Source organism: Mastacembelus armatus, chromosome 11 (assembly GCF_900324485.2).
Source record: "Mastacembelus armatus chromosome 11, fMasArm1.2, whole genome shotgun sequence".
Lineage (NCBI taxonomy): Eukaryota > Metazoa > Chordata > Actinopteri > Synbranchiformes > Mastacembelidae > Mastacembelus > Mastacembelus armatus.
In genome coordinates this window covers 16,611,426-16,636,183 of record NC_046643.1, presented here as the reverse complement: position 1 = coordinate 16,636,183, position 24,758 = coordinate 16,611,426, and the positions used below count along the sequence as shown (strand labels likewise).

Here is a 24,758-nt window from a genome sequence, read left to right as displayed (position 1 = left end):
GCAAAAACACCACACACCTCAACACAGTGGCCACTGGACAAGGTTGCTGATACCACAGTCAGGGTCTCATGATTAGGGTGACGTTTGATAATGTCAGAGTTACGCAGTGAAGCATTAGTTCAGACACTGATGATGTCATAGGAAGGGTCTAAGCCTTAAGGCCTAAAATGATGCTGCTGCTGTTTTTTCGATTGGAATGTGGATTAATTTAAATCTGACATTATTCCAAGATATGATATGTCATTGTCCGTAAAAACCAAGTAATGAAAACAGAGGATGGGGAGTCCTGCAGTGTACAAACAAAATTCGGCTGACTCTCAAGTTCACTCCCATAAACAATATGTGTTTGGATAAGAACAACAGCTAAATACCTAAAAGGCAAATGAACAGATCGTGTGTGTGTCTGGGAGATGAGATGAGGAGGCGATGGTATCCTAAAATTGTTCAGCCTTTTGTTCTTTAGCCTCTGATAAATCCTGTGAAAATGATAGATGGAGCAGAAGTAGGGATGGCGAATAATGGACAAAATGGGGGGAGGATGGGAGAGATGAAACATGATAGAGGGAGGGCAGAAGGATGGGGGGATGGAGCAGGAAGCCTTTTCCAGGGAGCATAGCTGATATCAGCCAAGTGCTATTTGAGAAGATGAGATGGGAGAAAGTTAAACGTCAGAGGGACACAGGTGTTAGAGAGAAGAGAAGGAGGCTCTGTCAACAGTCAGTGATTGACTTCTGCGTATGAGCTTGGGTATGTTGCATTTTGTATAATGTCAGCGCCTCAGCCTAATGACTCATTGTGTTTTTAAAAAATACAGATGTCCATGTGTCTGTTGTCAAAGTGTGGGCATTAGCGAAAACACATCCACTTATTTTTACATTCATATATGCATAAGACATATTGTAATTTTTTTTTTTTATCTACTTGTGTGTCATACAAATACACTATTCAATTTTACATGTTTACAGAAAAATACAGTATATTAAAGTGGACTTTATATATTATCTTGTGTTATTATCAAAATATGATCCCTGTTTTTTATCTAGGACCATCACCAGGTCAAAAATTTGATTTGCCAGTATCTGACAGCACTGCTGTGCCACACAGAGCTGCTAGCATGGCAGTAGACTCTGTTTTATTTCTCAATGTCTATAAATTGTCAAAATAATATATAACATGTACATAGTAACAAAAAATGTACAAAAAAATAATGACTAATTCTTTTTAATGATCATTTACTGGATATTTGATACACAGAGAAGGACCATAAAAGATGGAGGGCATTTCATCTGTCATTTACCTGCAGTCGGGGAAAAAAGCAGCACCTCAGTTGTGTCTTCTGTCTTCTTTTGTGTGTCATGTTATATGTGTGTGTGTCATGGTATACAAGTACATTCATGTTTGATCCTCTCTTGGTTCAGGTGTATTTGTGTTTGTTTGTATGTGTTATCTGTCTGCTCCATTCTGCACCTTCTGTCTGGTACAAACAGTACAGACCTGGCACTTCTGTGCTGTGAAGTAAGACGGCAGCTCTTCGTTGTCAGTTCTGTGATGTAACCACTCTGGTGTTGTTAAATGTTAAGTGTATGTCTGTGTGATAAATCCAGTGAATGAATCTGTAGCTGCTTATATTTATGCAACTGTATGTAATTGTGTGCTTTTGTGTGTGTGTGTGTCTTTGTTAGCAGAATTACCCGTACTTCAGAATAAAGCTCGTACACAGCACAGCTGACATTAATGCACCTGGCGGCATAGTTCACTAGTTATCCTCCGTGTGATGTCAGTCTGTGGTAACCAGGGCAGAACAGAGAATGAAATGATAAAGCAAAGCATTGACCTGAATGGCAGGGCTCAGAGCTTTCTCCCTGATTACACTGTGAGGCGGCAGCTAGTCAGTGGGTGTACCTGAATAAGGTTTTTACTTTGAGCTAATAACAAGATTCGTACCATAATTCAGAGCGAGGTCCTATCTTCGACACAGCTAGACACGCAGGCGGGTTATGACATTGCGTGTAGCACAAAAACAAATTGTTGTCTCCAAAAAGCAGACCTTCAAAAGTGTCATAAAATTGCTTTTTTCATCAGTCACTTAATGTCAGTCTAAAACACCAGAACCAAAGCCTGCTTATTGAAGATGCACTTGAAACTATTATTCAACTAAAATAACACTCCCTTACAGTTTCACTTCTGGCAGAAAATGATGTAGTTAGAGCAGGTTTTGCTGTGTACTACTTTAGTCATTACAGAGGCAGACAGCTCTGTAAGCTGTCTAAGGCTGACTGATCTCTAGAGCTTGTACTCAATCATTTGTTTTTCTTTTTGGCAAAAGATCTGGGGCCATATTCATAAATATTCCTAGCGCAAAGAGTCGCTCCTAATGATGAAAGTTTACGAAAACTCTTAATTCTGTGGGCGTTTCCCAACAATTTAGTTAAAAGTGTAGATCCTAGTAAAGATAAACGTCTTCATGAAGTGTCTTGGCTCTTAAAAGAGCTTCTATGGTGGAAACTGTAGGGAGGAGGAGTTTTAAGACGCTTAGAAGTTTCAATGCCACAAACATGAAGAGGGAGAAGAAACACTCAACACTCTTATTAAACGTTACAGATGAGATCGTGCAGGAATAATGTTTGTGGTTGATCTTATTACAGATGTACTCATATCTGTTGCTGACTACTTTTCCTACTCACTATTTATTACTTTCGCTACACGACTACCTGAATTTCCCTTCAGGGGTTAATGAAGTTTATCTTATCTGATCTCCTACCCAGCACAAACATGCCACAAAGCCAGAAATGTTTCAGGTTTTCTCTCCTAGTCTGGAGCATCACATTAGCAGGCCCCAAGCCAATTGCTTCAAGCCCCAGCTAATCTACACTACTGTACATTTAAACTAGAGTTAATTTATTTAAAAGTTTGGCCCAGTGTGGTTCGAATCAAATCAAATTCTCTTCAGCCAAAGTGCCATTATTAACTAAATACTGGTTCATAGAGAGGACTGGGTCCATCCGGTTCAGACGGGTTCTGGGCACGATAACCTCCTCATCGTTTTATAGTTTTATAATCTGACCCAACCTGGAATACTTAACCTGTACCTATCATTCATCCCTCTCCAACCCACCCACATGGTTTTGTCTGTGTGTGCCTGTAGAGACCTTCAAAACTGTTTGATAGTAATGAGAATTCATTTTGCCGATGTTAAAGCTGCCTACCAGCTGAAGGAATTTGCATCAAAATCAGCATCAGCTACTCACAGGGCACTGATCTGAATTAAAGCGCTTTGAATTATTGATTACCACCTGCTGGAATCCCATACTGCCCCCCTGCATTGTTCCTTCATGCCATCACCTCTTTTTCCTCTCCTTTTTTGTTCCGTGCCTTGTAAACCTTTGCAAGAAAAAAGTTGGACTTTCAATTCTGATTTCATTTGTATTCATTCATCAGTGTGCATGTAGCCGTTGTGTGTGTGTGTGTGCACGTGTCTAAAGCAAACCTCTTTCTGTGTTATTAATATTAATTAACGCATGCTGTCATAGACGCAAGGAAACAATTCAATGCCCACATTTATTGTATTAAGTGCAGCATGATTTATTAATGGACATGTATTAAGGTTAGGGAGAAGAAAGGGAAGAGAAAATAAAAGAAGGGCAAAGTATAAATTGATTCCTCCCATAAAGACTTGAATTCTTTGGCCTTTTACTTTTATTCATTAGATAGCAAAACAGTTGGCATATCTCAGATTTTCTTTTATCTAATTAGTTTCCTTCTCATTTTCACAAATATGTGTGAAACAATGCCACTGTTGAGCAGATTCCCATGACGGTCCTTAGTCTCACTCACTGTCCACTTTTTTTTATCCTTCTAATCTTTATGCTTCATATATTTGCGCATGTCTGTTTTACTGCCTGTCTGTCAAGCTGAAGGAGTCCATTCTTTGCCTTTGTTTAATGTCTTGTCTTCCTACTGTATGTAGCCTAGTGTCATTCTTATACACCATCTGTCTGTCTGTTGGCTGCACATCTATATTATTACACCTTCAAGAAATATGTCTGTATATGTGTGTGTGTGTGTGTGTGTGTGTGTGTGTGTGTGTACATGTGCTGCCATGTTCCATTTAATCGAGGCTCCCAGTCGGCACATAGGACAAATTGATCAGTTGGTTTGCCAGCTGTCCTGGCAGATCTCTCCTTCTGTCTCTCTATTTCTGTATCCACCCCTCTCCTTTCTCTCCCTGACACTATCATTTCCAATTTAACTTGTATACCTTGGCAATGCAAAGGAGGGAAAAAAAAACTATCTTCTAATGACTGGAATGGTGTTCCTTTCAAAGATACTTTTTTTTTCTTCTTCTTCTTTTCACTGCTGGATGCATTTTAGAGTTTCCACACTCTCATTGGCAGGTGGCTGCTGGCCCGTGTTGAGTGACGTGACCTTGCCTGGCACTGGTTGTTGGCGGCAATATGAATGAACCCTTGGAGAATGATGGGCAGTATACAAAGCCAGCTCCTTTTGTTATCTGAGCTGCGCATATTGTCTTGATACACCCTATCATTAGACACACATTTCCAGGGTGGGCTGGCAAAATGTGTATCCACGCTGAATTGAAGAGATAAGTCAGAATTGTAGTCAGCTATGAATATGGCCAGCTAGCTTTTAAGCATGATAGGTAGAAAATGCAAAACCCATTTCTTTTCTCATAGATCTATGCATAATTTTGCCTTGATTTGCGTGCTATTCACGCTTGATGTTCTTGGCATGGTGAGGGGAGGGTAGTTGCAGCATGGTCAGGAACAAAGGGAATCTACTCCAGTGCTGCTTGACAGGGTGTGTGTGATTCTGTTATGTTCTCATGCTTGGCTGTGCTGTGAGCCGAAAGCAAGAGGCTTTTCTCTGTGTAATGGCAGACATTAGAAAGTCGATTACAAGCTTCTTACAGCCTCGGGTACACAACTCTCAGGCATACACGCATGCACACAGACGAAAAACACACTTGAACATTCACTCTGGTCCAAACCAGGAGAAGCTTATGGTGGTGCTTGCTAATCAATGTGTGATTGTAGCCTGTGTTTTGTAAGAGTGGCTGAGTAAAAGAAGTGTGATAGCTGGAACCGCTTTGTTATTGTGTTTGCTGAACGTTCATAAGCGTTTTGGGACAGCAGGTTTGTGTGTCTTCGCACCCGCTGTGTACCTCAACTTCTCTGTCTCACATACTTGTCATCTCGTCTCTGCATAATTGTCTCAATTCCACTGTGATACAGTAGCAGAGGTGGTAGAGATGCTTTGGCGTCTTTCTCCAGGAAGCTCCACTCACTCTTTAACCTAGTCCCAGACCTCTAAATCACCTGCTATGTTTCAAATGCTGTCATGTAATTTAAATAGGTCTGCTGTTGCTGTGAGCTGGACAAGCTAAACAAAATGACATTATGAAGATGTAAGAGAGACGGGGACAGCTTGAACTTGGATTGTTACTGTTTTAAATGCCTTTTGTTAAATGTATGATTCTTGTTGGAAAACATCAGAAAAATGGTGAAAGCAGGATAGATGCATTATAGGGACCTCAATGATGGCAGCCACTCATTTGAATCTGGCAAATATACCAAAATATATTTTATATCCCAGTTTGCTTCATTCTATTATTCATAGAACAATGTAAGCTGCCAGCCTTATCAGTCTGTTACCTTGTGTCTACTGAATGCAGAACACAATAATTATATTTCCCAATATTGTCAAGCATTTATATTTACTTAATTAAACCGTCTCCCTTTTTTTCTTTGGTGACTGTGCATGTTCACAGAGTCAAACATTTAACTCTGCTTCAGCTTTTCATAACTGGACATTATCTGCTGCCGCTGTCTGTAAACATGACTGTTGACTATATCTGTCGATCACTGGTGCTCACTCCCAAATCAATCCTCCTCCTAAAGAAAGCACCAAACAAGGAACCATGACTGAAAAATGAGGTGGTAGCTGATTCGGTCTGAAATCTAGCTAGTTAAACACGGGGAGTTAATAACACATAGAAAGGGAGCCTGTTGGAGTTTATGTGGTTTTAATTGAAAGAAGGAGAGAGAGTTAAATTAAGGAAATAAGATAAATGGGGCATATCAGAGAGAGATGGACGATGAGAAGAAATGGTATCATGGTTGGAATGCAAAGCATGAATGGAAAAGGAATCCGTGATGAGAGGTGAAGGGATAAGAAGGAGAGATGAACCGGGAGAAGAGAAAGCAAGCAGAGGAGAGAGAGAAAAAGAAGGCGCGAGAATACCAGAGCAGTTAATGCAGGCCCGCTGTTTAGAATACTGTCTCAGAAGAGAGCAGACCGGAGCAACGAGCAGTGGCTGACTGCCTGATTTCACACCCATTATCACCTGCTACAAAGGCTCTGCCAGTGGAAAATGAAACTGCATAGAGGAAGAGTGTAAAAGAACCTGTTTTATTCTGTGTGAGTGTGTCTGTTAATGCACTGCTTGTTGTCACACAGGCATGAAGAGGCTTTTGCTGCATGGTGTGTATTCTTGGGTGTTGCACATGTAAGGTCATGAGTGCATGTCACCCTCACCTACATTCTCAACTTTTGTAGTTTCTCTGGCATGTGCTGTGGTTTGGTATCACTTTTAACCATAGAGGAGATATGTGAAAAAAAATCAAGCAAATAAAGTGGGGAATGTGGAAAACAAGGACAGAAGGAAATGGAGTGTGCCTACCCATTGCCTTGGCCTGTTTTCATTTGCCTAGCTGGTTCAATCCAGTGGCAGCCTTTGATGCCATTTGCCAATGCCACTGATCATGCGTAATGTGAGAATTGTGTTTGTCTGATGGATTTAGCCAAAGTCTCCTGTACTTTTCTCCCCTAATCCTATCTTTTATCTCCTCTATACTTCCCTGTGGATTCACTTGCTTTGAATTTTTTTCTCCATTCGTTTTTAATACTTCCTCTCATGAACTGAAAGATTAGAGCTTTTTTTCTTAGGCATGAAAATGCTGCTGTGTTCAGTGTAATAGGGGAATGTCCACGTTCAGTCAGTCAGAGATATAAAATAGCTTTAAATTACTGCGAAAAGATCTGAAGAATAAAAAAATCTATCCATTCTAATAATTAATATGTTCAATCTGTCTCCTTAAAATATGGCTTATAAAGGGATTCCCCTTGTTAAGACAAAGGAAGCAGGATTTATTTAAATCAAATGTACTGGATATTTCTGATGTGCTGTATTTCTTTGCTCTTTTTCAGCATGTCCTCCTGGATCCTATAAGATGTCTTCCAGGCAGCAGGAGTGCTTCCCTTGCCCGGACAACAGTGTTGCGGAGGAGGAAGGATCTGTGGTGTGTGTGTGTAAGGAGGACCACTTCAGGACGCCCTTGGACTCTCCCTCAGCACCGTGCACACGTAATAATCTGTGTTTATATTTATGTGTCTCTTCTCCTGTCACACCGTATCTCTCGTGCTGTATCATCTCATACAGACATGTTTGGATTAAATGAGTCATTTTATCTTTGTAAGTTAATCATGCTCTCACCCGTCCCAACAGCTTTTCATATATGTGTTTGAACATTTGTCTCTTTAACCATAAAGCTCACTTTGCTCCAGTGGTTCACCTGTCCTTCACCCTGCATCCTTTCATCCACCTCCCTTATGTCATCTTATCACCCCTCCATTTGACCCGCACCCACCTCCCCAGTCTTTGTCTCGCCATCTGTTCTCATTCTCCCATCCTCAGCTCCTCCCCGTCACCCCATTTCTCATCTCCCCCGACCTTCACCTGTCCTTCAACTTATAGACGTCCACTAATATTGGAGTTTTTAAAGCAGCACACTCAAAGGTTTTACTTCATACATCACATTTTTTATTTCCCTTTGATAAGATGAGCAAATATGCTAAATTTGTGGTTTTAAGAATTAAAAGTAGGGTTTTATTTTGAAAAAGTATGAATCTGGTGGTTGCTTTGCAACTTTTGTAGAGCTTATCTTCTACATAGCAAATATCTTTAGCATCACATGCAGTGTTTTGTGTTTTAGGGTGGACTCTCCATGAACTGTCACCCCTCCCAATGTGTTACACCCCTTGGACTTCATCTAATACTATACACACATAATTCATCTGTCCACTGCAGCCATTTTCTCTTCCTATTAACCTTTATCCCTCTGTTCAGCCATCCATCTTTCATCCCTCCTACCATTACATCCTTATATATTTGTCCAAAAAGCCCATCACCCTATGTTCATCTTTTTGCTTAACCCTGTACATTCTCTCCATATTCCATTTTCCCCTGAGCTACCTATTTTCTGGTATACATCCATTATCTACCATTTCACTGGACCATACTGTCTTTTTCGACCCCCTCCGTTCCTCCTCCCTGACCCCTGATCACACACTTCTCTCTTTTCTGTGTCTTCTCAACTCAGCCACTCATCACTCTTCTTTCTACACACTGCCCCTTTACATTTTCCTTGCTCTTCATCCATTTCATCCATGTGTGTTATCACCCCATTTTTCTTCCCTGTGTCAAACTGAAATCTCATCCCTCCATTCTCGAGACAATCTCATCCCCACTGTCCACACATTATACGTTTATTCCTCACCTCCTAGCTTTTCACACCTGGCCTCCCATACCAAATACCATTCTTCTCCACTACAAGGCCAATAAGACAGAGACCATACAGGCCATTGATTTCTGCATTGAGAACAGCCTATTGATAAAGCTCAGTAATTAGATGGAGGAATAATAGGTGCTATTCTGTAAGTACTCAGTGCAGTAAACCTGTGGGGTAACTAGGTTTCTGTGTGTGTGTGTGTGTGTGTGTGTGTGTGTGCGTGTGTTTGTATACATACGCATTCACCTGTGTGTATGTATATATGTGTAAGTGTGTGGTCATATTAGGTTTTATGGTAACTGCGATGGAGGGGTTTAATTACAGTATTGATCTCTGAGCTCTCTGATCCCTATGTGATAACATTTATGGCAGCCTAATGACCACATTAATTATACTATTGATTCAGTAATTATGATCACCCCTAGATTCAGCTAATCCTCTTTATGGTACGAAGAGCAAGGTTGATAAATCTAGATTTATAAGATTTAAAGAAAAAGGAAGATTTTTCCAGATGATTAAGGTTTTATATGTGAAACTTAACATCTGAGCCATTATCGAATATCAGTGAATTTTTTTTTCTCAGTGCCATTAAAGCCCGTGAAGTATCTTAACCCTAACAATTACATGCTACAGCTATCTGAAATAACGTTTAGTTTTAAGCTCTTGTTTGTAACACTTGAAAGAAAATGTTGCTACATCTTTAAAATGAGGTTATTTTTGGTAATACAAATAATCACCATTGTTAATGGTGATTATTTGCACATTTTCTGCTGCAGCATACTGTTAAATATTTTAGGGAAAGGAAAACTTTGGAAACAGGGAAATGAAATGTCTCACTAGGGACACAGAAATATGTCTTTGTATCCAGTTTTGGCACAGTAGAACTGCTGCTGACAAGACTGCAATGGCAATCACTGTAGCATAATAATATGGTAATAGAGAAAAATACTTTAAAGTGATGCATTATGTTTGCCAATATATGTTTCAATGCAAATGGATTTCTGAAAACAGTGAGAGCCCATAATTTCACAAAGGAAGTATAAGGTTACAGCAGAGTAGTATTTTACCATCTGACTAAGGGAAACATATAAATGCATTGGTTTTAATGGCTAAAGAATTAAAAACAGCATCAAGATAAAATAGATTTTTTTATTCAAAACATCTTAGTTACAATAATCAGACTATTCATTACTCTAAATCTCTGACAGTGATATGAAATCTCTCTGCTGAGTGAATACACTGGCTATCTGTGCTTGATGACATTTTTTTTCTTTTGACTTATAAACTTTACTGTGCTCCCTTTTTTGGTGCCCAGTTTAAAACGGAGCATGTCCTCAGTGTTATACTGATGAAGAAGACTACGGACTCTTTTGAGTCTGGCTCCGGCAAATACATAATTGCAAAGTCTATAATGCTCTACTGGAAAAAACAGCCTGTAGAGCAATAATCCCATGATGCATTATGTTTGAGAAGCAAAGAATTTGAATAATCAGGGCCAAAGGAGATGGAGACAGCAAGTGAAAGGGGGCAAAAGATGGGAAAGAAAGGGACAAAAGAGTTGAGGAGGTGAAGTTTTAATAAGAGGCACTCAGATTTGAAGATGAAAAGAAAGGAAAAGAAAACTTCAAGAGAAAGAGGGAGTGAAAGGCCGAGAAAGCGCAAAAGTAGAGGGAGAATAAAAGGCCCAGCTGTGTCTACATCCAGTGAGTGTGTGCGTGCGTGTGCATGCGTTCACACTGGATGCTCTCTGGGTTTATGTAACTCCACGTGAGGCCCCACAACTCTACTGTGTGTATGTGGTCAAAAGCACGCGCAGAGCAGCACACCTTCACTTATTCGTTACACAGCACTTGCACACACACACACACACACACACACACACATAGAGACACATGTAAAATTCATGGCCTTTAATGGGCTTAAGCTCCATTCATTCTCCATGCTCAAGTACCAGCAGGTCAGTTAAAACTTAGTGATACAGTCCTGCAGCCTGACATTTTATATAGCCCTTTGAATACTGGACTGTATATTGATTTTAAAACATTAAATGTGCAGAGCCCTGTGCATCAGACAGTGATCTAAAGACAGATGATGTAATTTTACTAGAGATTTAGTGACATTTATAATTCATGTATTATCCAGCGATACATTACAATTGTCCTCTTTTCCTTTCTAAAAGCCTACAGCGTGCACACTTGTGATGCATCTGGCTTATCACAACCCCCATAACAAGTCAGATTTATGTTTCAGAAGACCTAAAGGCCTTGTCCATGGCAACTCACCTTTATTTATTGTGGCTTAGGGTTTACTATGGTAAATGAAAGGTGTGTTCCTTGCAGCTCTGTTGACATGAGTAGATAATGGACAAACCTATATTTTTTGCTTATGTGCACACACTTTGAGACAGGAGGCAAAGGTAAGTACAAAAAATTAGTTAAAAATAATGTTTTATTCATTAAAAGCACAGATACACACCTAAATATATTTAACAATATTTCAGTTTTCACTTTTAACTGGAGTTTTTTTTTTCCTCAGATGCTTTTGCTATTTATCTCATCATCTTTAATCTCTCCTGCATCTACAGAAAATCCAATGAATATTTTTGTACCCCCACTGCCAAACCATAATAATACGGCATATACTAGGTTTTTGGAGCAACAGACACACATTTTCAATTGCTTATTTCCATTAGGATCAAATGGTTCATCAAAAAATGTTTCTCAACAGCAAATCCTGGATAAAACAGGATTATTATAGCGTGATGTTTCAAACTGAGGCAATGCAATCATACCATAATACCCAATGCACTTAGTCTCTCTGCCATGTGAAAAGTCTTATGCTTCAGCTACATGATGTGTGAACAATCTTTGGAAGTCATGCAGGTGGCCATGGCGTGGTCAAACATGTTATTTCTACAGGCCCTTTTTACCCAGCCTCACATTTACAGTTACAGAGATAAGAGGACAGTCGGAGTAAAAGGCCGCTTTGTGCAAAATGTTACATTTTCAGAAACAGTTGGGTCGATTTTTGATACTGATTATTTTTGAAGCATGGTTAGTCTTTATTCTGTTATGTTTCTTGATTTGTGTTGACACATTTCGACAAATTGTAAGTTCCTTTGTCAACTGAAATGCTGGATAACAATTGCTGAAGCAAAAATATTTGATTAATTGCTGGTGTTAGAAAAAGAGGGAATACATATTGTCTAGTCCTGTCTCTATTTTTAAATGTCTTACAACTTGTTTGTTTTCATGAAAGTCTAATGAATTATTTATGGTTGTAATAATGAACCAAAGTCCGAACCGAACTTATTATTCTCATCTTTCTCAGGGCCCCCATCCCCACCTAGAGACTTGGTCTACACTCTGAAGCAGTCCACGCTGATCTTGGAGTGGGCTGCACCGTCTGACACAGGAGGAAGGGTGGATCTGACCTACAGTGTGGGGTGTCGCCGTTGCGCAGGGAGGCAGTGTGAGCCATGTGGGTCAAGTGTTGGCTTTGTTCCTCAGCAGGTCGGCCTTACAGAAAGAACGGTGACTGTGGTCAATCTTCTTCCCAACACCAATTACACATTTACTGTAGAAGCCTTAAATGGAGTGTCAGAGCTGCTGCCCAACAAGAGGTTCTACACCCAGGTTAATGTGTCAACAAGCCTTCCTGGTGAGTCACAGTATGATCTTTAAATGTAGTTCAGACTCACACAGACACACGGCATGGATAAAGAGCATTTTGCATTTTAAATTACAATAGAAGTCTACACAGTCAGCACATTACCAGAAGCTGAACAAGAAGAATTAGGTCACACTGCATATCCAAAAAGCAAATGTGCTCAGATGGGACAAGCCAGCAGTGCATTCAGACTGCATTATGAGCATGTCAAAAATGGATTTTAAATGTTGTGCACTGCGTGGGTTTTTCAATTTGAATATCTTACAGTAGGCTACATTTTAAGGACGTCCAATAGGATTGTGCTGGTTTGAATGAACTTGCAGCGGTTTGTCCAAAAATCTTTTTTGGCATAGATTTTGGTAATATTTAAATCCAGCTGTGGTGAAAATATTATCTCCATGACTAGGTCAGACTGATTGTTACAGTGTCCCACCTATTGTGATTGGCAATCTCAAAAATTTAAATAGTTAAATTTGCCATTTTACTGTAGCTGTGGTAATTTGCACATTGGTCTTCTTTTTGCTTAAGATTTTTAAGCTTTTGTTTGTGAAGAAATGAACATACTTTTCATGACATTGGTAAATGCAGTGTCAGTTTAGCAAAGTCGGGTTGCTCCTGCCATGCACGCACGCACACACACACAAACAGACACACACACGACATACAGACACACATAAATGAACACTTATGGGCACTGCGTGCATCTGTACGTAGTTAGATGTATATACTCTCACAGGCACACTGTGACCTTTGAATATACTTGTAATTTATACAGATTCTCAAAGTGCATACAGTAGCATACAGCAACTCTACTCCACACTTGACATTCAAAACCAAATGTGCGTCGAGTGATTTTCATTTATGTGCACAGAGCAAAAAGTCTTGCCGGTGGAGGTAATCTCATTTTCATCAACAGAAGTCTTCAGCAGGCCATTAGCCAGGGGCTTAAAAAAGCACTTTACCAAGTAGCCCTGTCAACCAGCTCTGCAACAACACTATTTAGAAGAGCTCAAGTGTGAAAAGACCAAGCACACACACACTCACAATAACGCATGTAGAAGGACACATTTTGGCTTGAACGCTTACAAACACTCACCTATACACAAATGCGCACATACCCATCATACCTACTGTGTATATTTTTGAGCTTGTTAACGCTGTTTGTTTTGCAGTCCATTTGAAAGTGCCGAAAGAGGTATGAGTCTGAATAGTGAAGTCATAATGAAGCAAATGAGGTACGAGGGCAGAGACTGAATGGTGCTGCTCAAAAAAGCATTTGATGGAGAAACAATGAGAAAGTGAGAATGGCAAAGTGTGTTCTAGCCCTTAATTGGAAATTAGCTTAGAGAAATGAGCTGCATAATGAATGCAAAACCGAGTTGCCAACAGCACCAAGTATGGGTCTCTGGTTAGTTTCAAGTGAGTTAAAATAGCAGTTTGTTTATGATTCAAAGTCTGTATTCAGTATGAACTTTTGATGAAGGATGTGTTTGCCTGTGAATAAATAACATCTCTTAGTGGGTATGTCAGAAGTGAGGTAAATAGGAGGTTAAAGAACACCTTTACGTACTGTACAACTGTGCAACATTAGTAATATGTGGTTAAAGGTTTAATGTGTAATATTTAGAGCAATCGATTAAATTATTAAAAATCTACATAGGGAGCGGGTCTCCTTTCATGGAAGCAGCCATCATGTTGTCATAGTAGCCCAAAAAGGACAAACCAAACACTGGCTCTAGAGAGGGAATAGTGTTTTGTTTTAAAGGTGACGGCCACCCTCCATGGTACCTGGAAACGGCAGGTGGCGTGTGTGCATTCTGAGATGCCGCCAGAGCTTTCACATTTTACACATTATAACTTTAAAAGTTAATACTAATTATACTGAAGTGTGCAACAGTATTTTAGTAGAAAAGTCATTTTGTTTTGCAAAGACAGCAGTTTTTTAATTATAGTATATGGTTCTGAAGGCTGATTTACAAGCATATATAGCAGCTGGCGTTAATTTTGCCAAGAAGATACAACTTATCCTTCTTCAGCTCCCCAAAAAGATTTAGCTTGTCAATAGTCCAAAGCTCCAAGGTTAGGGACACTATATCAGAAAAGGAAAAAACCTGTGGTGATTGTTTTTTTTTTTGTTCCCATATTTCTTTCAACATTTCTCCTCTTCTTTCCCCTTCCCTGTCTATCTGTCATGTCAGCAGTTGCTATGGCATTGATTTGTGGTTATTACAGGGTATTAGGGTGCAAGTTGTCACGCTAACCTTGTCATCCAGAGGGATTCAACAATGGGTTAGGAGTGTGTGTTCACAGGGGTTTCAGAAGGCTTTCTTTGTCAGGGAGGATTTAGACTGTCATTTGTTGTTGTGTGTTTAATGCTACCTCTGTGTGTGTAAACATAACCAAGTGTTTTTTTGTGCCTAAACCTACCCAAACTGTGATAGCTCTAGGCCAACAAATAAAAGTTTCTGTTTAGTCTTGCTCTCTTTCATGTCAAACCTCTTGCTTTGTCTCTCTAGACAAAATGGCATCCCTACTCCATATCTGAGCCACAAACATCAACGCTATGAAGGGTGATGTTTCAGCATTTGGTATGTGTTGCCATGGGAGACAACCAAAACTATCAGAGAAACCTGGGACAAATCTATAATATTTTTGCCTTCTTTCAGCGATACTGCCTCAAAGTAAACCCATAAGATCTTAGTGTTTCTTTTTTTTCAGGAGGATAAATCAGAAATGTTTAGAGTATTGCTGAGGGTGAGTCTCTGTGTATCAGAGCCCCTGTGAAGTAGCTCTGGCAGGCAGGAATGGTTCAGAGCCACGTCAGGTACAGAATTTAAAAAAAAGAAGAAAAAAAAAAGGTGTCCAGAGCTCAACCTTGTATCCATACATGTGTGTACACGTACACAACAAGTCTTTACACCATCAAAACTCACTGACCTTTATGAATATTGCAGGAGGGATTTGGAACAAAGCTAACACACACTAGCACGCACACACTCACCCTCATTCTCTGGCCACCTCATCATCTCTTGCTGCTTTTTTTTTAACCTCCTCCCTGTGTATCCTGATCTTTTCTTTTTTTACCCTCTATTTCCTTCCTCATTTCCCCCTCCATGTCCTTTCCTGCTCTTGCCATAAACTCACTATTCTTAGATGGCAATTTCTCTCCCACCTTCTCTTGTCTCTCCATCCACAACCACTCTTTCACTATCTTCCTATTCATGTGCCACCTGTCTTTGACATAATCACTGCTGCCCTCTTCCTCCTTATCTCTCTGCTCTCTCTCCTCTCAACAACTCTATATCCCATCTTCTCCTACTTGCCATATTTGTTTTTCTGGACACAGTGAGCTTGTTAGCAGCAGGTGGTATGGTTTACCTGGCATCTGAATGCCACAAAACCCTGAAGATTTAAGGGGACAGTCTGAGTTGGGGAGAGAAGAGATTCGAATGAGTGCTATTTGATTGCCAAAAACCCCAGCTCATACACACAGACACACAGGGGGTCGGTTTATGTCTATGCATATACTACAGTGGTCTTTGTTAGTGGATGAAAGGCATCAGAAATAGCATTTAAGGCCTTGTGACAGTTAAATTCCTCTGTTAAAACCAAATACAAATTGAAATTTTGAAAAGCATCTTCTCAAACTGGATGCTTGCACATGCACAATGAAGAAGTGGATTTCCCCAAAGCAGATAGAGTTTTATCAGAGTGTTCCAGGCCACCAAGTGGCAGAGGGTTTGCATGGTGTGTCAAGGAAGGATGGATAAAATGGGAGCAGGAATGGAGGATAGAAACACGGCTGGGATTGTGTGAGAAGATGAGGCATGAGTTGGGTGAAAAGGAGGATCATTTTGCCCATAACTCATGGGGCCTCTTATCCAGCTGCGGATTTTGGAAGTGCGGTAGCGTGTTGTGAGTGCACGTGTGTGTGTATGTGTGTGTGTGCTTGCATGTGTGTGTATGTGTTTGGTTTCAGTGATCATTTTCTTAGGTACCATACACTGTGCAATGCTTCATTCTTGATTTGTGTTTCATGAACAAACCAATGACTGTATGTACAGATGGGAAGTGATGGCATCTTCCCTCTAGTAATATGTGCTTTTTTGTGTGTGCCTGTGGGAGTGTGTGCATGTATGTGTGAATGAAACCCACTTGAGTTGAATGTCTTGACCCCCAGTGGTGCATCCAAAGCCTTTTGGCTGAGGCAGGGAAGAAGAGAGGGATGTGTAGAGTAGAGCTGGGGTGGAGGTGTGGGTCAGGGAGGAAGAGGGATTGGCATTTCAATATCCTGGGAGGATTACTGACTCGGCTTTAGATGACTTGTCCCTGTGGGGTTGCACAGGCCTGAGAGATGGATGCATAAAGAAGGATGGGAAGAGAGTGATGAATATAGAAGTGGAGGGATGGGGAGAGGTGAGTGGTGTAGTGGGCAGAATGTCCCATGTGTGTAGAGGAACAAAACCAAAAGGGTTTTCTCAAACATGATGTAGATATAATGCACATGTTCTTGGCAGAATTATGTGGAAAGGTCTTGTGCTCTAAACAAATAAGTAGTATTGTCAGTAAGAATTTACAAGGTTTTGTATGTAGGTAGAAGTCAGGAAATGACAGAAGGACATTAAGGCCTAGAGATTGAAGGGATGGAAGTGGAAAGGGAACTGCAGGGAAAAGAGGAAAGGTGAGACATACGACTGGATAGATAAGAATACAGGAGAATAAACCTGTAAAGTTGAAGGAAGCAGAAATTTGAGGGCATGTTATGGAAGACAGTTAGGCTTAGAGGAAGCAAGCAGGCATGTTTTGTGACAAGGAAAGATAACATCATGTGTAACAGCAGCAAAGCGCGCCTTTAATAAATCATGTAAATGTGAAAACTGCATGTATGAATGATGGAGGGAGTATAACAAGACGCTAAAGAGAAGTGGAGTTGTCTCTGACACTTGATCTAACACCTCATGATTTTCTAAGAACTGACTGACTCCGAAGTACACGCTTCGGTTTGACTCTATGAATATTTATAGGTTTGAGCCTGAATTAATTTAGGATCACACCTTCTCTGCATTGTGACAGCAAGGAACTGTCAGGTAATGTTTTCTATTCCTTCACTAAATGAGTCCTCTTCAACTGTCGAAGTAAAAATCTTTACTTCTGTCATTTAGTTTTCAGTAGCCTTTTTTTTCCACCTTCATACTTCCCACCTCCTCTCCTCTCCCCCCCACCTCCAGCCCTCTGCATAGAGGTGTTCGGATCCTTTTTGCCTCCTTAATTAGAAGTGATGGGAAGGTGAGGCTTCAGCAGGCACCAAATGAATAGAGTCATCAAGCTACTTTTCAGGACTATACCCCAGCCACTTAAGATGCTTTGTCACCCTGTGATGGGAATTTTAATTGCCTACCTCTTGGCTTATAATTGGAGTCTATGAAGAGCCACTTTCAGGGTCTTTAGTATGTGTTCTCTTTATATGGATTTGCAGGCTGTTTCTTGTTGTTCGGGGAATTGTAGTGCTCACTTCGGAACAAAAACAAAGCTTTGAGGTGGTTGATGACACACAATGTTATTCTCATAATCAGAGCATTATACAAGGCTTGAGGGGCTGTCTTTGATGCACATCTTTTGCCAAATCCCTCTCAGGAGCAGCGAGAAACAGGTGAAAACACAAACTCTTATTGTTGCAAAGAGACTAGAAAGAAAAGTTCAAGCTTCAAAATTGTTCTCATCTCTCATTTTTGTATCCTTGTGAGGTCTTTGTCATGGCTCTGTTGAGAGAGCTTAGTTCTGTTTGTATTGTGTTTACCATCTTTGTTGTTTTTGGGGGGTTTGTTGCTGGAGGGAAGGGGAGCTTGGTGGCACCCTGCTGTGGGAGAGAGAACGGTGTATAGAGATGCAGCTGTCTTTCTGAATGACAGCAGACTCCTCTCTGATACAACAGTAGGTGGGTGATAGTTCATCAGACCAATACTGAGCACACACAGACACACAGCTTTTTTTTTTCATTTATTTTACCCTTTTTGCATCAATTTCAAACATCTGAACTAAAACAATTCTTGTCTTTTTTCTGTGTATTATATTTTTCGGTGACAAAAGCAGCACCAAAACTGCCAAGAAGGTTCCTTTACTCTCTGTTTCTCTGTATTCTCTCACAATATCCACTCCATGTCATTACCCCCCACTGTAAACATGGGTAGTAGTAAAGGAAGGTGGAAGTTCAGGTGTGCATATGTGTGCATGCATTTGTTCTCCTTGCACGGGGCAGTTAGAGCTTTCTTTAACTTCTTAGCCAACCTCCTGCAGCAGACTTGGGTCAGCCACTCTGTGTGTACTTTTGTGAGTGTGTGTGTGGCCTGTGTTTGTATTTGTTGGAGGCTCCAGGCAGATGCTGCCTGGCTTAACGGACATATTGTGATCAGACCATGCCTCTGCCTTTAGGCTACAGCACACTTGGCTCAGAATGCACACTGGGCTTGAAGAGCGTGCAGTGTGCAGCTGTCAAGGGCAGTTTAAGCAAGTCATCCCCAGTCACTGTCTGCTGGTGGAGTGTGGGATGCCAGATTTGACACATTTGTAAGCTCAGTAAAGGCTAACAGGTCACGGGTGGGTTTTGACATACTGTATAGCATATAATCATGTGGTCTTTTCTTCTTCATCCTTTAATCTGATCAGACAGAGATCATTAATGCCAGTTTATTATCAGTCTTCAGTTGCATGTATTTTTCAAAGCTGCTGTGGCACAGAAAAGCATCACCACTGTGCAAGCTTTCAGCCATGACCTGGTGTTACCAGGTGGATAAGACCCTTCTGAATAATGTCATACAGTGAGAATCTTTTTGTCCCACCTGCTTGTTCGCTCTGTGTTCTGGTTCTTTCACACCCACCTACACATTTAATCAGGGCATCATCTAAGATTCTCTTCTCTGTGGCGCACACTTTCAGACACACACATGCACACACCTAGGTGGATCAAACCCCTAAAACATGTAATTTTCCAGTTTAGATGGAAATGTGTCCAATCCAGGTGTCTTTCTGTGTACCATTTCATCCCCCTCAATGACAAAAATATGTGTGTGTGTGTGTGTGTGTGTGTGTGTGTGTGTGTGTGTGAGTATAAACACTGCCCTTCCCCTTTTCTTCCTAGACTGATATAAATGATAATAATCAAAAATAATACCTGCTCTCTGACTGCATCTGCTCACCTCACCTCTGAAGTTGGATCCAGGATAATATCATTTTTCCTTTTCTTTTTCATTCCTACTGTTGCTCTTCCTTACGCTGTGCTTCAGTGTTGTTTGGAGCAGAGCAGAATAATTACGTATGTATGTGTATGTAGATCGAGGCACCCAGGAGGCTGGATGCTGATAGGACAGATTATGCAGTGACTGGTGAACAGGAACAGGTTGCCAGATTGCGCTCCAAAGCTGGGGAAGGCTGATAACCACAAATTAAAACAGCAAGACCCACTGCCAGATAGTGAGACCTACATGGGGTAGCTGCTCTTTTATAAAACATCTTTAGATCTCAATGTATATATTATACATCATTATGATTGCATTTGCAACTACCTAGTGAATAGTGACATGGAGACATTGTGATTTTGAGCAGACTAGGTTGGAATTTTCTGAATGTGAGTCTTATCAGTGGTGTCAAAAATGGATTTCAAATATTCAAAGTTGCTTATAAATGCTAGTTTATGAATTTGATTTTATTTTTAAATTTTTATTTATTTATTTATTTTTTGCATTGATCAAATGTTCAAATGTTCAGCTGGTAAACACATATTTTAAAAGTTAACCAGACAGTCATTGTCTGTTTGACACTTCCGAAAATACACTCCACTGGGATTTTGGAACCACTAGCAGAAATGCCTGCAGCTCTAGGTGTATAAACAGCTCAAGGGACATCCACACCCAAAAGAACTACATATTGTTAACACTTCAGCTGACAGTCATAAATTACTGCATCTCTTTAACCCCAGGTAGAAGTCAGTGATGCTGTGCCCCAAAGAAAATGAAGTGCTTCCTTCATGTTAATCCGTTGAACATGAGCAGGCCTGATAGATACATCTCTCTCAATCATTCCTACCTACAACTTTATAGCCATGCACGCTTTGTATCCAGCCTCTTTGTTCTAAACACACCTGCAGTCATTCGATCTCTTTAATTTGCGTAGGCACACGGAAGCGTGTAAAGTTGCACACGTGGCAGAGATGGCGAGAAGTAGAACAATGAAACCCCCTCCTGACAAGATGGATGTCATCTCAGCAGAGGCACAAACAGGCCTGCGGGGAATAGTGGATTCCCCCGAGAAAGAGATGGAGACAGAGCGGTGCAGGGAGGATGGAGAGAGAGTGACAAAATTTCCAAAGAAGGGAACCACAGAAGTGAGGAAAATGAAAAAAGTCCGAATGACTGTAGGACGTTGAGCCCTGCTTGTGTCGTCAACCCTGGGGAAAGCAGCTCCTCATCTGTCTCCTGTGATAATGAAAGAGAGATGCCAGTTGCACCCTGACTGCCTCTGGACACATGGATACACAAACCTACAGGACTGTTTTTGCCAAACTTAATTCATAGCTCTACCTGCCATAGGGACCTGAGCACATAATCCACAGTGTCTGCATATTGGTATCAGGATCTGGTCTGAAGTGGGACCTATTAGAATCTTCATTAAGAAAAATTTCCATTGAGCTCTTTCATTTCTTCTGTCCATACTGTTATACTGTGTATTCATCAACACATGTACAGTGGTTGCAATATGCTGTGCTGTGGCTATAATTTTAAAGACAAAATTGGGTAAGTGTGCAAATACTATGCTAGTACATGGTAAAATAGACAATATTCCTTTTTATCTTTAAGCTAAAAGAATATTGATTAGACATTGTTCATGACCATTTAAATCTGTAGTCTTTGCTTTCCAGATTTTTAGATTTTTAATAATATGAACATAACTGGAAATTCCGCTTTTTAATCTGATGTTATTTTGAATTTATTGGTTCCAGGCGGTAGAAATTCAGCAGTTGAGAGTTTGACAGAACTGTAACTGATAAGTGGAGTCAGAATCAGAAGCCATAAAACCCAAGTGACACCCAGCCTGAGCTTATACTTGAAGCCTACAGAAGTTTAATCACACAGAGGAACAGCTGCCTATTTGCCATCTGGGGCCAAACTGTATCCTCATGACTCACTTTTCACTCTCATCATAGTGTCTTTCTGAAGTCTATAGACCATTATCTGTAACAGTGATTGGTGTGTGTACTGCAAAGATTTCATAGTGGATCTAATCAGACACTGTATTTCTTTGTGATGAGCATGTTCATTGTGTTTGCTGTGTGATTTCTGCAGTATGATGAGACTTTGAGAACATCTGCTGTGCACTTCCACAGCAGAGCTAGAAGGCTTATTGCCCACAAGGCCATCACCTCTTCAATATTATTTGTGAAAATTCTTGTGCAGTGAGTGCGTTTATATGTATGTGAGTCTCAGTCATTTTCAGACAGCCAAATATAGAGCCAAACTCAGCACTACCAACCATTTGATGCCATATACACTTGTGTACACTATGTGGGCATATAGTATCTGTAGTTATGCCTGTTTACATGAAGAGCTGAATGTGTGTCATGGAGCTTGTATCCACAAAGTAGCCTTTACAAATGGTAAAAGATGGACAAACACTGAAGTTGCAAAGCTGATGGTGCCTTAAAGAGTGAAAGGGTTTCTTATGACTTCTTGACTCCTACAATATTTTCTACATGATACGGAAACTAATAAAATAGGAGTAGTAGCAGCACACATCAGCAAATTCAAACTATCCATATTTTCTTTCTGTATAATTTTTCAATAAAATATTCTAACGCCACAAAGGAAAATAGCTGAGTTCTTCAGGGATGTGCAAGTCTGATCATATGGATGAGTGTACATGTTATAGCAAAGTTTATATTATCTTGTACACAGTGTATAGAATACTCTGTACTATACACTACTAAATGCTAATGTTCGTAGTTAATCATTGCTAGTGTGTCTGCCACACAGAGCCCAGTTTTTTGCATCTTCAGAGACAGAAACAAAACTATAAGCATTATATTACTTTTGTATTTGTGCCTTGAGGTTATTGTATGTGTGTATGGATAGAGAAATAGTTTTTTATGTGTCAGAATAAGCTGTGATGTGATCTGAAGTTTGGAGGCAAGCACCAGTCTTATGCATAATTCAGCAAACAAGGAAGGAAAGAATAGCAAACAATAGCCTGCGGTTGTAAATGGGGAGAGCAGGTTGACACTGTGTTCTTGGTTTAGTATGTTAGGCTGAGTTTCTCTTTGTGTTTGGGAGGCAGGAGCTTTGAGAAAGCAGGAGGTGTCTGTTCAAACTTCTTTTCAGTCTTAACTGTCATCTTACTCCCTGGCTCCTGTTTCTGACTCAGTTTCTTTCATGTTGTCCTTTAACACCTGCTCCTCTCACCTGTGCATACAATACTTCTTTCTTGCTTTTCGTGTACAATGGCAGTAATTTATTTCCTAATGAGCTCCTCCGCAGTCTATTTCCTCTACACTTTATAATAAATCAGAATCATTAATCATTAAGAAAAACTTCTCTGCTTCTCTTTGTTTGCATTCCCTTATACTGTTTATTAGCATCTTCTCTTGTCCTTCAGTGCATTTCTTTTTTACTTCAACCCTCCCCTACTGTGTATGCATCTGTACATTGCATGGAAATATTTCATTTGAATGACTTGATGCCTCAAGGCAATGTGTTCATACTTTCAAAATGTCACTAAGTGCCATGTTTAAAGGCTGCTGATAACTTTGAATCTTCACAAAAAGCATTTTAGTGTTTAGTTTATTGCAGAGAGTGTTTCACCTTCAGCAGACATTATTAGTAGTGAAGAATTAGTATGTTTTAAAGCAAATCAAACATCACAGTGACACCACAAACAACACAAATTGTATTGTGTTTATTTCTACTTTTCCTTTGCTGACAGAAAATGTAAAATGCAAACTTAATTTATCTTGTCAAAGAGAAACAGCAAACAAGAGCACAAAGGAAACTCTGAAAACTAGTGAGCTTTTGGAACACACTAACTTGATCAGTTTGAAACAGGAAATTAACAACTGGAGACTTTGGCTCCCATCACATTTACTACATCCATCACAAGTCACGTAATCTTAACACGTCAATGCTACGCACTTTGTGTGTTTGGTGCAGTTCGTCCCTTCTGCAGAGTTATTATGGCTGTGATAACAATCGCAGCCACTCATGCCGGTCAGTCATTCTGCTAAATTCAGTCATAAAATACAGTGAAGATTTAAAAAGATTCAGCAGCAGATTGGTGAACTGATCCACACAGCCATCCTTCCTCTGTGCTACCAAAAGTCACCATGAATAATGGATAATACCTGTGTTTTCAGAGACAGCAAAAAACAGACAGATGGGATGGACAGTGAGAGAGAGATACAGACAGATTGAGCGTGTCTTTGATCTGCTGCCTAAAATGACTGAATTATCCTGCTGTTTGAGACGAGCACTGAAGGAGCTGCACAGATGCTTTGCGTTTGTGTGTGTGTGCAGGTGGAATATTTTGTGTGTTCATGCAGTTTTGTTTGTGTGTGAGTGACAGGCAGAACATATTCATTAATGTGGTGTTTTCATCGAGGGAGGAGATGAATTGATGATTAAAGGTCAGGAGAAGAGATGAGCAGGAAGCAAAAGAGAGGAGCAGTCAACTGATAGGGTGACTGAAGCGAGAATGAGAAAGGATGACAAACAAGAACAGGATCATGGACCGAAACAAACAGCAGGAAAATAAGGGACTTAAATGCCATAGACGAAAGATCACGTCACTGTGAAAGAAGGGTTTGAAAGGTGTTTAAGGAACCACGATAATTATTGTCCAGTACAAAAAAAAAGATGACAGAAGACGCCCGTTACACTCCCCTGACACTAACCCTGACCCTAATGGCCTTAATGGCAGCAGTCCTCCCTAGCTTAAAGGTCTTATGACTACAATAACTGCAGCCCTGTATTTTTCTTCATATTTGTGAGTGACAACCCGTTTTGCTACTTCATTAAACATGGCATAATTAGCACTTAAGCAAGAGTGGGTGTTGCTTGCTGATTATTATACTATATGCTGCCTGTCATTTGTTGACAGAGAAATAAAAAAGCTGGTCTTTCTTCACTAATGAGATTGTTTGCTTAGGGAACCAGTGCCATTACACACTGCATCTAAATTTGGAAAGCTTTGTACTCATAATTCATCTGTTTTGTTTTCTGTTATGATCGGTAAGATATGAAATGTCTGTCCAGAGAAATTTCACTCAGACTTCCCTGGATTGAATCAGAAAAAGTTGGTAGATCAGTTTCACTGAAAGACGGTGAGGAAACGGCAACTTCAGATTAAGAGTGTCTCTATCCGTTAGTCTCATGTCAATACAGACTCGTCAGTGAATCCATATCCATATTGATCTATCACAAGTCCCAGTGCACTGACTGATGCTCTGCTCAATGCTGCACA

General features: G+C 40.3%; 1 protein-coding gene across 1 annotated transcript in view; it reads left to right on the top strand.

Annotated features, from left to right (window-relative positions):
• The window catches only part of epha10 (EPH receptor A10), a 125,892-nt gene that overhangs the window by 72,695 nt on the left and 28,439 nt on the right, over window positions 1–24,758 (top strand). Inside the window, exons 4-5 of the mRNA XM_026300212.1 lie at window positions 7,228–7,383; window positions 11,919–12,248. Of these exons, the coding sequence (XP_026155997.1) occupies window positions 7,228–7,383; window positions 11,919–12,248 (486 nt within the window). The remainder of the gene's footprint in view (window positions 1–7,227; window positions 7,384–11,918; window positions 12,249–24,758) is intronic.